General features: G+C 50.3%; 2 protein-coding genes across 2 annotated transcripts; both read left to right on the forward strand.

Annotated features, from left to right (window-relative positions):
- Nucleotides 1-761: 761 nt before the first annotated feature.
- LOC127918949 (ankyrin-2-like) lies at nt 762-2717 on the forward strand. Its single transcript, XM_052502247.1, has one exon. It carries the CDS (start codon nt 762-764, stop codon nt 2715-2717), a length of 1956 nt encoding a protein of 651 aa, XP_052358207.1.
- A 1305-nt stretch (nt 2718-4022) lies between these two features.
- On the forward strand, nt 4023-7036 carry LOC127918950 (ankyrin-2-like). Its single transcript, XM_052502248.1, has 3 exons — nt 4023-4625; nt 4680-5882; nt 6497-7036. Exons 1-3 carry the CDS (start codon nt 4023-4025, stop codon nt 7034-7036), a joined length of 2346 nt encoding a protein of 781 aa, XP_052358208.1.
- The last annotated feature ends 7517 nt before the right edge of the window (nt 7037-14553 follow it).

Below are 14553 nucleotides of genomic sequence, written 5' to 3' on the forward strand. Positions count from 1 at the left end.
CTGATTATATTAACATGGGCCGGGAAACATTCTGCTCTTTTCTCTCTGTTTGCTTTTGTCAGTGGACATGAACCGGTCATGTTGAGAAACAATCTTGAGATCTTTGTTTGTGTAAAACCAGTCTGTTTTTTTTCTTCCTCCATTTGTTCCATATTCAGCAGGGTTTTGGGGGTCAATTCCATTACAATTCAAACGGTCAATTCAGAAAGTAAAGCAAAAATTCTAATTCCACATTTTCCTAATTGAAAAGCGTTGAAGAGAATTGGAATTTGGAACTGGAGTTTCAGTCTACTTCCTGAATTGACTAGAATATAAATGGAATTGACCCCAACCCTGGTATTCAGGTCGCTCCCCATTTTTATTTTTATACCTTCCTGTTGTGTTTAGACTACTTCCTGTTGTCTTTAGACTACTTCCTGTGGCATCTGTATGAATGTGCAGTCAAACACACCAATATGTATCGACAGGTTATTTCTTGCCCATATCTTTCCTCCGTCCTGTTCTGTTTCTCTTCTGTTTTGCTTCGCTTCTGCTGTTGCTGCCCTCCTCCCCCCATCTCCCGTCCCCGCTCCTCTGGAGAACTCGCCACTCCTCTCCCGTTGTCAAGCTGCTTTCCCTTTTCCCTGTGTTGAACAGAAGATATACTGTGATATGTTCTGCCCTGACCACGTTTTTTTCCGATGTCTTCTCTTCCCTTCACTCCATCCTCCCCTTATGTTCTTTACACCTTTTGGTTTGGTTTCCTCCTCTTTTTTTTCAAAATGGAAGACGATGAGACGGAGTCGACAGATACTTACACGCTGCCGACCAATCAGGTGCTAGACCCAGCCATGCTGGCCAGCCCTGACCTCCTTTCAGAGGTCTCCGATATGAAACACGACCTCATCAAGATGTCTGCCATCTTGACGACAGAGCAAACTGAACACCCAAGCCCTTCGGATAGAGGAAGAGGAGGAGGAGGAAGAGGAGGAGGAAGGACAGGGATGGAGGAGGAACCCGGGGAGCCGTTTGAGATCATGGAACAGGTGAAAGAGGATCTGGAGAAGGTTGGAGATATTTTACGAGGGGGAGATACTAGATTCACAAACAACAAAGAGAAAGTACTGCAGATGTCCAAAATGGAGGACAAGGAGTTGGTTCTTCTCTCTCAGACTAAAGCCAAAGCCATGACTCCCTCTGATGTTCAGGAGTCGGTACTACAAGAAGTCAACATTCAGAGGAAGACCTCTCCCACAATTACCAAAGAGGTTAGAGATATGTCAGGTATGGTGTCTCACCTCAGTGGAGGCGTGAACCAGAACCTAGAAGAGAGATCTGGCGTAACCAGTTGCCCACTACAGGACATCATAGTCCAGGAGAGATTAGATCAGGTCGTTCTGAAGCGGGAAGGCAAACGCCATCCTCCTGAGATCAAAAAGCCGATCAGGAAAAAGTTGAGGGACAGGGAACGTTCTGGATGCAGCAGTTCCGAGGGGGAGCTGGAGAGGATGAGCTCTGAGGAGTCCCTTGATGGGGATGTTGTTCTGGGAGAGGCGAGGCAGGAAGTGGTTCCCGGGTCTGAGCCTGGAGAGGTTCCCGGGTCTGAGCCTGTAGTGGTTCCCGGGTCTGAGCCTGGAGTGGTTCCCGGGTCTGAGCCTGTAGTGGTTCCCGGGTCTGAGCCTGTAGTGGTTCCCAGGTCTATGCCTGGAGTGGTTCCTGGGTCTAATCCTGTAGTGGTTCCCAGGTCTATGCCTGGAGTGGTTCCCGGGTCTGAGCCTGTAGTGGTTCCCAGGTCTGAGCCTGTAGTGGTTCCCAGGTCTATGCCTGTAGTGGTGTCTGGGTCTGGACCTGGAGTGGGGCCCGGGACTGCGTTTAAACCGACTGCAACCCTGGATTGGGATGTCGTACTGGGGGAGTCTGGGCTCGGGTCTGGGTCTGAAACTTGGTCTGGGCCTTCTGGACCAACCCCAGCCATGGAGCCCCCAGTGTCGCCCCTGGTCGTGGAAACCCCTATCGGATCCATAAAGGACAGAGTGAGAGCTCTGCAAAAGAAGGTTGAGGAAGAGGAAGAGGGGGAGGATGGCCGTAAGCGAAAGCCTACACAGGCGCCAGTCCCTCAGAACACAACTTTCATCACCATCACTAAGGAGACGGGTGAGCCCCAGATGCCAGATCTTCCTAAGCTTCCCAGATCTCCGAAATCCCCCCGGTCTCAGACGGAGAGGCTGGAGGAGACGATGTCTGTCCGGGAGCTGATGAAGGCATTCCAGACTGGCCAGGATCCTTCCAAGAACAAAACGGGGCTCTTCGAGCACAAAGCCATGACGTCATCCACAACCTCCACATCGAGCTCCGAGGCAGTGATCGACAGTGAGACCTACAGAGCTGAAACCAGTCCCACAGAGCATACGCCAGCAGAAACTCCAACTTCCACAATCCTCTGCTCGCATAGTGATGTTCTGGCTCTCCATTACAAAGGGGTGGATGATGAACCAAATCTGATCTTAGTAAGAGACCACTCTGAAGACTCTGAGATAATTCATGTTACAGTTCAGTTGCAGGAGTCAGCGACTAACATCAACAGAATACAACCAGAGGACAGAGGGATCCCTCTAGACAGGGCTCTACCAGAGGATGGATGTACCCTCCGAGACAGGGTTCTGCCAGAAGGTGGAGGGATGCTCCTAGACAGGACTTTACTGGAAGATACAGACCAGAGGGACAGAGGGATCCTCTAGACAGGGCTTTACTGGAGGATGGAGAGATTCTCCTAGACAGGGCTCAACTAGAGGAGGGAGGGATCCTCCTAGACAGGGCTCGACCAGAGGACGGAGGGATCCTCCTAGACAGGGCTCTACCAGAGGATGGAGGGATCCTCCTAGACAGGGCTCGACCAGAGGACGGAGGGATCCTCCTAGACAGGGCTCTACCAGAGGACGGAGGGATCCTCCTAGACAGGGCTCAACCAGAGGATGGAGGGATCCTCCTAGACAGGGCTCAACCAGAGGATGGAGGGATCCTCCTAGACAGGGCTCGACCAGAGGACGGAGGGATCCTCCTAGACAGGGCTCTACCAGAGGACGGAGGGAAGACATACCAGAGGACGGAGGGATCCCCTAGACAGGGCTCTACCAGAGGACGGAGGGATCCTCTCCTAGACAGGGCTCTACCAGAGGACGGAGAGGATCCCTCTAGACAGGGATCTACCAGAGGACGGAGGGATCCCTCTAGACAGGGCTCTACCAGAGGACAGAGGGATCCTCCTAGACAGGGCTCTACCAGAGGACAGAGGGATCCCTCTAGACAGGGCTCTACCAGAGGACAGAGGGATCCTCCTAGACAGGGCTCTACCAGAGGACGGAGGGATCCCCTAGACAGGGCTCTACCAGAGGACGGAGGGATCCTCCTAGACAGGGCTCTACCAGAGGATGGAGGGATCCTCCTAGACAGGGCTCTACCAGAGGATGGAGGGACAGACAGGGCCTCTACCAGAGGACGGAGTGATCCCTCTAGAGGGATCTACCAGAGACAGAGGATGGAGGGATCCCCAGAGACAGGGATCTACCAGAGGGATCCCTCTAGACAGGGCTTCCAGAGGATGGAGATTCTCCCCTAGACAGGGCTCTACCAGAGGACGGAGGATCCTCTAGACAGGGCTCTACCAGAGGACGGAGGGATTCTCTAGACAGGGCTCTACCAGAGGACGGAGGGATCCTCCTAGACAGGGCTCTACCAGAGGATGGAGGGATTCTCCTAGACAGGGCTCTACCAGAGGATGGAGGGATCCTCCTAGACAGGGCTCTACCAGAGGATGGAGGGATCCTCCTAGACAGGGCTCTACCAGAGGACGGAGGGATCCTCCTAGACAGGGCTCTACCAGAGGACGGAGGGATCCTCCTAGACAGGGCTCTACCAGAGGACGGAGGGATCCTCCTAGACAGGGCTCTACCAGAGGAGGAATCGTCCTAGACACGACTCTACCAGAGGACAGAGGGATCCTCCTAGACAGGGGTCTACCAAAAGATGGAGGGATCCCTCTAGACATGGATCTACCGGAGGACGGAGGGATCCCTCTGGACAGGAATCTACCAATGGACAGTTGTATCCTCCTAGACAGGGCTCTACCAGAGGATGGAGGGATCCTCCTAGACAGGGCTCAACCAGAGGACGGAGGGATCCTCCTAGACAGGGCTCTATCAGAGGACGGAGGGATCAACCTAGACAGGGCTCAACCAGAGGACGGAGGGATCCTCCTAGACAGGGCTCTATCAGAGGACGGAGGGATCCTCCTAGACAGGGATCTACCAGAGGATGGAGGGATCTTCCTAGGCAAGGCTCTACCAGAGGATGGATGGAGCAGCCCAGAGGAGATGCAGCTGGAGGAGCCAGAGATTGGACCAGACAGGAAGTCTTCTACGGAGATGATGCAGCTGGAGGAACCAGAGATTGGACCAGACAGGAAGTCTTCTACAAAGATGATGCAGCTGGAGGAACCAGAGATGGGACCAGACAGGAAGTCTTCTACAGAGATGATGCAGCTGGAGGAACCAGAGATGGGACCAGACAGGAAGTCTTCTATAGAGATGATGCAGCTGGAGGAACCAGAGATGGGACCAGACAGGAAGTCTTCTATAGAGATGATGCAGGTGAAGGAACCAGAGATGGGACCAGACAGGAAGTCTTCTACAAAGATGATGCAGCTGGAGGAACCAGAGATGGGACCAGACAGGAAGTCTTCTACGGAGATGATGCAGCTGGAGGAACCAGAGATTGGACCAGACAGGAAGTCTTCTACAAAGATGATGCAGCTTGAGGAACCAAAGATGGGACCAGACAGGAAGTCTTCTATAGAGATGATGCAGCTGGAGGAACCAGAGATGGGACCAGACAGGAAGTCTTCTATAGAGATGATGCAGCTGGAGGAACCAGAGATGGGACCAGACAGGAAGTCTTCTACAGAGATGATGCAGCTGGAGGAACCAGAGATGGGACCAGACAGGAAGTCTTCTATAGAGATGATGCAGCTGGAGGAACCAGAGATGGGACCAGACAGGAAGTCTTCTATAGAGATGATGCAGCTGGAGGAACCAGAGATGGGACCAGACAGGAAGTCTTCTATAGAGATGATGCGGCTGGAGGAACCAGAGATGGGACCAGACAGGAAGTCTTCTACAGAGATGATGCGGCTGGAGGAACCAGAGATGGGACCAGACAGGAAGTCTTCTACAGAGATGATGCAGCTGGAGGAACCAGAGATGGGACCAGACAGGAAGTCTTCTACAGAGATGATGCAGCTGGAGGAACCAGAGATTGGACCAGACAGGAAGTCTTCTACAAAGATGATGCAGCTGGAGGAACCAGAGATGGGACCAGACAGGAAGTCTTCTATAGAGATGATGCAGCTGGAGGAACCAGAGATGGGACCAGACAGGAAGTCTTCTACGGAGATGATGCAGCTGGAGGAACCAGAGATGGGAACAGACAGGAAGTCTTCTGTAGAGATGATGCAGCTGGAGGAACCAGAGATGGGACCAGACAGAAAGTATTCTATGGAGATGCAGATCAGCCCAGACAGGAAACCCTCTGAGGACTTTAGCGCTGACATCAAGGCCGAGCTGGAAGACAGTCCAGAGTACCAGCTGTTCAGACAGACCTCGTTTATAGGGGATGACAACCACCCACATGCTGAAGCAGCCGAGGAGGAGCTCCCAACAGACCACACAAACGACACCCCAAACTTCATTTTCAGCCCCTGTATGCACGAAGACAGGCGGGATGAGTTATTCACTAAGGCTGAGAACCTGGTGGGGAATGAAAGCCCTGTGAGTCTGAAGCATGAAGTCGCAGCGGACTCTCCCGGGACAAGCCTAGGAACCAGGACTCCCCATTCAAGCACGGGGAGAGTGAGAAACACGAAGGATTAGCAGACACCCCACAGATGAGCCCACTCACATTCCCCACTCAGGAGGCTGACCTGCCCACAGTTTATAAAGAGACAGAGAGAATGGATGGGATGAAAGTACTAGGAGATGTGATTCATGGTGATGAAGAAATCTTTCCAGAAACTGAAGATTTAGTCGTAGAAACCAAATCAGCGACTCTGTCCCCTGTTCGGGAAACGCTGTTACAAGAAGTCACGATCCAACGGAAGACCTCCCTCAGACCGGTTAAAGTGGTGAGAGATATGTCAGGGATGGAGTCCCTCCTCAGGGGAGATATGGATCACGACCTAGAACAGAGACCATCACCTGTCCGTGGCGCTGAAGTGATGACAGTTCAGGAACCGCTGTTACAAGAAGTCAGGATGGAAAGGAAACCCCCTCCCAGACCGGTTACAGTGGTGAGCGATATGTCAGGGATGGAGTCCCTCCTCAGGGGAGATATGGATCACTACCTAGAACAGAGATGTATGGTAAATAGTGGTTCACCAAAGGATGACATCGACCAACAACAGAGTTTGAAACAGACCATCCTTGCCAGGGATGACAAGCAACAATCGCTTATTTTCTCCACAAAGGAGGTAGACATGTCTACAGAAGATACAGAGACAGAAAAAGAAGACTGGTGGAAAGTGCAAGGCATGGATGATGGTGGCTCTCGGGGTGCCGAATCGATAATCTTGAACCCAGTTCAGGAGCCGATGTTACAAGAAGTCATGATCGAAAGGAAGACATCGCCCAGACCAGCTGTAGGAGTTAAAGATACGTCGGGCATGGAGGCACTCCTCAGTGGAGATTTAGAACAGTACCTAGACGACAGACGTGTAGATCTCAGTGGTGTACCGGAGGACGACATCGTACAAGAGAGATTTGAACAGGTTGTGATTACACGGGAGAGAAAACAGGAAACGCACACATTCTCCACTGAGCAGGTAGACCGGTCCGCAGCGGATAAAGTGACAGAGCGAGATGTTGTTAATGTAGTGCAAGTAGGAGCCGCGGAGGACGGTGTCATCTACGGTGATAAAGACTTCGTGCAGAGTTGTTCAGCTAGGGGGAGCATCGGATTCAGCTACTACAGTGATACGTTCAAGAGACTCAAAGAAGGTGACCTTTGACCTTCAAAGGACGTTTGTTTCAGTTCTCCCTGCTCAAGCCTCTGAAGAGGATGACCAGGTCCCTGTAGAGACAAGACCCATCTTAGAGGACTGGGATGATTTAGAGATAAAACCATCGTACAAAAACTACAGAACTTTCATACTCAAACATGCAAGACTCAATTTCGGAAGACAGAATTGCTCCTGAATCTAGTTGGGTTGTACCAGAGCGCCATGAAAGGGATGCAGCTGATCATGGAGCTGTGCACAGTCCAGACGGTGTGGGTCAGGCCCTCAGACCTGCAGACTTAGAGGTCCTCTTTCCTTTGGCCCTGGGCCACCCTGAGAGACGACTCTCCCATGGGGATTCTCTGGAGACCAGTCCTGTCATGAATGAAGGTTCCTCCAGGAAGTCCCCTGACTCTATAGAGCCAAGCTCAACCGGGGACTCCCCCTGCCTTGACTCACTGGAGAGCAGCCCTACTGAACTGAAACAAGACACAGGCTTTCAGGCGACAAAGAAGACAGCTGTGTATGAAGACTACTACTCTCAGCTTAGAGCCTGTCTCGGTGAGGAGCACGTCAGCAACATTGAGAATGAGGATTACTCCAAACTGACTTATCAAATGGATGGTGAGCGCGAGGGTCCCCTCCCATTGAAGGGGAAGACCCTGAGTGGCGCTCCATGCCCATAAATCTGAGCTCAAACCCTGAGGATGATATGGACGACGTGGATGCAGAGGGCAGCGAGACCGGCCAGAGACAGTTCACCCCAGAGGAGGAGATGTTCAAAATGGCCGCCAAGATCAAAACCTTTGAGGAGATGGAGCAGGACGTTAAAACGAAGACAGACGGGAAACCCTCAGACGGCTCTGTGTTATCAGACTCTGAGGATTATGAAGAATGTCAGTCGATCGTTGACCTGATGGACAGGGAGGCAAAATCATCTAAGCCCAAAACCGACGCCGGTACTCTTCAGTCTGAAATTGAAACTGTGGCTGAAATCCAACCCTCAGTCCCTGGTGCAGTAACTGCGTTGGATAGTTCAGTTCACTATGAAGCTCACCTACCATACAGTGCCTCAGGACATCCACCATCAGGAAAACTGGTCTCTGAGCACCTCGAATATCGTTCACTAAGCACTGAAAGAGAACAATATACCACAGAGAACATCAGTGAAAATATCAGTGAACGTACTGAGCAGAAAGAGAAGATAGATGTAATATCAGCTATGCAAGCACACGAGGTGGAGATGGATCAGTCACAGTTGAGTGTCAGTCAGTCTGGTGAAAGTCAGTCAGTCAAACCAGAGGTGTCGTGCACCGACGATGAAAGCTTCAAGGAGGTGAAGGATGCGAATGGTAAGGCAGCCGTGTTGGAAATGCATCCCGAAGACATGCCTGTTCAAGGAGAGCTGGTCCCATGGAGTGCCATGTCAGACGACAACGAGGATGACAATGACGACGAAGCCTTCGCAGCACGTGTGGAGGCGGAGGAACGAAGGATGATGGCTCGTGGAAGACCGCCGTACCCCTGACACCACACCGGGTCGCACACCAACCAAGGGGGGCACCCCAATCCCTTCCAGTTCCAGGAAGGGAAGTTCTTTGAGATGACCAGAGGGGGCGCTATCGACATGACAAGGAGAAGCGTTGAAGAGGAGGGCGAGGGCTATGCCTTCTTTCACATAGGAGAACACCCAGTTGACCAGGTTCTGTTCGAGGACACTGGAGATTGCGCTAGCCCCGATCTTCTCAGAACAGAACAGACTATTGCCATTGGTGATCTACACATCCAGAAGGGGGACCAAACCAAAGATGATTCTGACTCCTCCTTCCAGACTATACCATTACCCGAGGCTGATCAGAGGGGGAAACCAGTGGCCAAACCCAGTACCTCCATCAAAATGGAGCCAAAAGCCGAAACATTCCCCCTGCTAGAAGCGAAGATGGGAAGCTTCTTAGAGGTAGATTCTCCAGACCCGACTATAGCTGAACTCCAGATGTTTACCACCACTGCTCTTGTCACCCGCTCTGTGTACTCTGAACAGGTCCGCCAGTCATCCGACTCATCTCTTGAGGATGAAGGAGAAGAGGAGCAGGGTTCTGTCATTGAGATGCCCGCTGGCTATTATGACTCAGTGGCACCCCCTAGTGTCCTGCAAGGGTATGACACCTCGGCAGGGTATGACACCTCAGTGGCACCCCCTAGTGTCCTGCAAGGGTATGACACTCGTCAGGGTCTAACACCTCAGTGGCACCCACTAGTGTCCTGGCAGGGTCTGACACCTCTAGTGTCCTGGAAGGGTCTGACATCTCAATGGCACCCCTAGTGTCCTGGCAGGGTCTGACACCTCTAGTGTCCTGGAAGTGTCTGACATCTCAGTTGCACCCTCTAGTGTCCTGCAAGGGTCTGACATCTCAATGGCACCCCTAGTGTCCTGGCAGGGTCTGACATCTCAGTTGCACCCTCTAGTGTCCTGCAAGGGTCTGACATCTCAATGGCACCCCTAGTGTCCTGGCAGGGTCTGACACCTCTAGTGTCCTGCAAGGGTCTGACACCTCAGTTGCACCCTGTAGTGTCCTGGCAGGGTCCTACACTACAGCAGACACTGTGGCTAAGGATGAAAGCAGTTTCAAATCAAAGATACCCATCAAAGCCGGTTCAATGAAATCAGACCTCGGCCTTGAGCAGAAATCAACAGTGGAGGAATCTCTTGTTCAGGACTGGAGGACGAGGTCCGAGGAGGATTTTGGAGCCGGGAAGAAAATCTTAACTGACAAAGACAGCAGGAGTCACTCCGACAGCGACCATCCTGCAACTGAATCCAAACCTCTCACCTCCAGACTCCCTGTCTGTCAAACACAAACCCACAGCCCACTCCTCCTCCTCCTCCTCCTCCTCTTCCCAGCCCGACAGAGACCAGGGCTCTGACGTACGAGAGCTTTCCCTCCGATCCTCTCTGGATGTCGACGACATCAGCAGCAGCGGTGATCACAACAGTCCAGATTCTGTTATCTTCAAGTATGACAGACCAACGCCCGCAGATCTGCCCCGGACACGAGGGCGTTGTCGACTCAGGCACGGGTTCGAGCTTCCTCGGTGACGGGGGAGGTGTTTGAGTCGAGACCCATCTGGGAAGACTCAGTAGAAACTCAGATGCAGCGAATCTGGGATGATCGGACAACGGAGCGGAAGCAAGGTACCAAAAATCTGGCACTTCCTTTCCTCTCTTTCTCTGCTCCTTGGAAGACCTGTCTTTGTCTTAGTCAAGACCAAGCATCTGTCACTTTTCTGTTGTGTGTCTTGTTTTGTCATTTCGTGCCGTGCTGTGTTGTCTCGTCCTGTGTTGTCTCGTCCTGTTCTGTGCTGTCTTGTCCTGTGCTGTGTTGTCTTGTGTTGTTTCTTTTCCATATAAATGTCTGTGTCTATTGACGATTGTCTAGAAGTCTATTGTCTATGTATGTGTACATTAAATCTCAAGATTGACTTACCTAGATGTGTTAGGAGAAAACTCATGATTAACTTCAGGACAGACTACTATATTACTGAAACTCCTTATACTAATAATGACCACATTGAGTTTGGAATGCCACAGTCTTTCCATCCGTTTAAGTACTAATCGACTACAAATACACTGTCATGGTGGTCCGAGTAGAGCAGGTATCGTCATCAACAGTATGGATCAGAACATCAGCCCTGCTTCATACTTCACCCATCATCAGCACCATGACCTCCACAGCCTATAACATAGAGGCCGGTTACATTACATTACTAAAATGTATCTGTACCTTCCAAGAACCTAGAAAACATCCCATGATCAACATGATATCTGGAGAGTTTTAAACTGTTATATTTTCAGAGGAGTTATGGCCTGCGGCCCAAAATGGCACCCTATTCCCTATGGGCCCTGTGGTCTAAAGTAGTGCACCCTATTCCCTATGGGCCCTGTGGTCTAAAGTAGTGCACCCTATTCCCTATGGGCCCTGTGGTCTAAAGTAGTGCACCCTATTCCCTATGGGCCCTGTGGTCTAAAGTAGTGCACCCTGTTCCATATGGCCCCTGTGGTCTAACGTAGTGAACCCTATTCCCTATGGGCCCTGTGGTCTAAAGTAGTGCAATGTAAAGGGAATATGATGCCATTTGGGACGTAGTCTTAGCGTTGTTACCGCGCTGCTGTTGAGCTGTTATGACCTGTGGTGTAACCTCTGTCCGTGGTGGTGTTCGTAGTGGATTGGCACGACGATGCAGACAGGAAAGAGGAGACGTTGGCTATCGTTGCAGACCTGCTGGGGTTCAGCTGGACAGGTACGTTATCCAGGTGGTGTTTACCTGGTGTAGAAGGTATGTATGAAATAGGAGTGAAAAGCTGTTGGAATACTGGTCAAATGTTGTCCACTATGTAGGGAATAAGGGTACTGTAATAAGGGTACCCACTATGTAGGGAATAAGGGTACTGTAATAAGGGTACCCACTATGTAGGGAATAAGGGTACTGTAATAAGGGTATCCACTATGTAGGTTATAAGGGTACTGTAATAAGGGTACCCACTATGTAGGGAATAAGGGTACTGTAATAAGGGTACTGTAATAAGGGTACCCACAATGTAGGGAATAAGGGTACTGTAATAAGGGTACCCACTATGTAGGGAATAAGGGTACTGTAATAAGGGTATCCACTATGTAGGTTATAAGGGTACTGTAATAAGGGTACCCACTATGTAGGGAATAAGGGTACTGTAATAAGGGTACTGTAATAAGGGTACCCACAATGTAGGAATAAGGGTACTGTAATAAGGGTACCCACTATGTAGGGAACAAGGGTACTGTAATAAGTGTACTGTAATAAGGGTACCCACTATGTAGGGAATAAGGGTACTGTAATAAGGGTACTGTAATAAGGGTACCCACTATGTAGGAATAAGGGTACTGTAATAAGGGTACCCACTATGTAGGGAACAAGAGTACTGTAATAAGGGTACTGTAATAAGGGTACCCACTATGTAGGAATAAGGGTACTGTAATAAGGGTACTGTAATAAGGGTACCCACTATGTAGGGAATAAGGGTACTGTAATAAGGGTACCCACTATGTAGGTTATAAGGGTACTGTAATAAGGGTACCCACTATGTAGGGAATAAGGGTACTGTAATAAGGGTACTGTAATAAGGGTACTGTAATAAGGGTACTGTAATAAGGGTACCCACTATGTAGGGAATAAGGGTACTGTAATAAGGGTAACCACTATGTAGGGAATAAGGGTACTGTAATAAGGGTACCCACTATGTAGCGAATAAGGGTACCCACTACGTAGGGAATAAGAGTACTGTAATAAGGGTACGGTTTAGGACGTCACCTCAGTGTCGTCGTCCCCGTGTGTCTCAGAGCTGGCGAGGAGCTGGAGTTCAACGAGGATGAGATCCAGGAAGTGAGGACGGAGAACCCTAACTCTCTACAGGAGCAGAGCCACGCCCTGCTGCAGCGCTGGGCTGAGAGAGGAAAACACGCCACCGGTATGTCGTAAAGTAGAGCACTATGTAGGGAATAGGGTGCCATTTTGGCACTCAGCTGTGGACTCAACCACGGAAACCATCCATCTCTGGACAAAAGTAGTGCACTATGTAGGGAATAGGGTGCCATTTTGGCACTCAGCTGTGGACTCAACCACGGAAACCATCCATCTCTGGACAAAAGTAGTGCACTATGTAGGGAATAGGGTGCCATTTTGGCACTCAGCTGTGGACTCAACCACGGAAACCATCCATCTCTGGACAAAAGTAGTGCACTATGTAGGGAATAGGGTGCCATTTTGGCACTCAGCTGTGGACTCAACCACGGAAACCATCCATCTCTGGACAAAAGTAGTGCACTATGTAGGGAATAGGGTGCCATTTTGGCACTCAGCTGTGGACTCAACCACGGAAACCATCCATCTCTGGACAAAAGTAGTGCACTATGTAGGGAATAGGGTGCCATTTTGGCACTCAGCTGTGGACTCAACCACGGAAACCATCCATCTCTGGACAAAAGTAGTGCACTATGTAGGGAATAGGGTGCCATTTGGCACTCAGCTGTGGACTCAACCACGGAAACCATCCATCTCTGGACAAAAGTAGTGCACTATGTAGGGAATAGGGTGCCATTTTGGCACTCAGCTGTGACTCAACCACGGAAAACCATCCATCTCTGGACAAAAGTAGTGCACTATGTTGGGAATAGGGTGCCATTTTGGCACTCAGCTGTGGACTCAACCAGGAAACCATCCATCTCTGGACAAAAGTAGTGCACTATGTAGGGGAATAGGGTGCCATTTTGGCACTCAGCTGTGGACTGAAACCATCCATCTCTGGACAAAAGTAGTGCACTATGTAGGGAATAGGGTGCCATTTTGGCACTTATGGACTCAACCACGGAAACCATCCATCTCTGGACAAAAGTAGAGCACTATTAGGAATAGGGTGCCATTTTGGCACTCAGCTGTGGACTCAACCACGGAACCATCCATCTCTGAGGCACTATGTAGGGGAATAGGGTGCCATTTTGGCACAGCTGTGGAAACCATTAAACCATCCATCTCTGGACAAAAGTAGTGCATTATTAGGGAATAGGGTGCCATTTTGGCACTCAGCTGTGGACTCAACCACGGACTCAACCGAAACCATCCATCTCTGGACAAAAGTATTGCACTATTAGGGAATAGGGTGCCATTTTGGCACTCAGCTGTGGACTCAACCATGAAACCATCCATCTCTGGACAAAAGTATGCACTATGTAGGGAATAGGTGCCATTTTGGCACTCAGCTGTGGACTCAACCACGGAAACCATCCATCTCTGGACAAAAGTAAACTATGTAGGAATAGGTGCCATTTGGCACTCAGCTGTGGACTCAACCACGGAAACCATCCATCTCTGGACAAAAGTAGAGCACTATGTAGGGAATAGGGTGCCATTTTGGCACTCAGCTGTGGACTCAACCACGAAACCATCCATCTCTGGACAAAAGTAGTGCACTATGTAGGGAATAGGGTGCCATTTTGGCACTCAGCTGTGGACTCAACCACGGAAACCATCCATCTCTGGACAAAAGTAGTGACTATGTTAGGGAATAGGGTGCCATTTTGGCATTATGGCCGGACTCAACCAAGGAAACCATCCATCTGGACAAAAGTAGTGCACTATGATAGGGTGCCATTTTACTCAGCTGTGGACTCAACCAGAAACCATCCATCTCTAAAATTATTATTATTATTATTGGCACTCAGCTGTTATTGTTATGTAGGGAATAGGGTTATTTTGGCACTCAACCACGGAAACCATCCATCTGGACAAAAGTAGTGCACTATGTAGGGGAATAGGGTGCCATTTTGGCACTCAGCTGTGGACTCAACCAGAAACCATCCATCTCTGGAAAAATGAGTGCACTATTAGGGAATAGGGTTTTTGGCACTTGTTCAACCACGGAAACCATCCATCTCTGGAATTATTGCACTATTAGGGAATAGGGTTATGTTATGAAACCATCCATCTTGGACAAAAGT

The sequence above is a fragment of the Oncorhynchus keta genome, unplaced genomic scaffold, assembly GCF_023373465.1.
Source record: "Oncorhynchus keta strain PuntledgeMale-10-30-2019 unplaced genomic scaffold, Oket_V2 Un_contig_15302_pilon_pilon, whole genome shotgun sequence".
Classification (NCBI taxonomy): Eukaryota; Metazoa; Chordata; class Actinopteri; order Salmoniformes; family Salmonidae; genus Oncorhynchus; species Oncorhynchus keta.

What these genes read in the sequence shown, in the direction of transcription:
- LOC127918949 (XM_052502247.1), top strand. Translation starts at nt 762, where the DNA reads ATGGAAGACGATGAGACGGAGTCGACAGATACTTACACGCTGCCGACC.
- LOC127918950 (XM_052502248.1), top strand. Translation starts at nt 4,023, where the DNA reads ATGGATCTACCGGAGGACGGAGGGATCCCTCTGGACAGGAATCTACCA. An exon ending in CTTCTATAGAGATGATGCAG is followed by an intron (nt 4,626 to 4,679) that starts GTGAAGGAACCA and finishes AAGATGATGCAG; the next exon opens with CTGGAGGAACCAGAGATGGG. An exon ending in CCCATTCAAGCACGGGGAGA is followed by an intron (nt 5,883 to 6,496) that starts GTGAGAAACACG and finishes TTCTCCACAAAG; the next exon opens with GAGGTAGACATGTCTACAGA.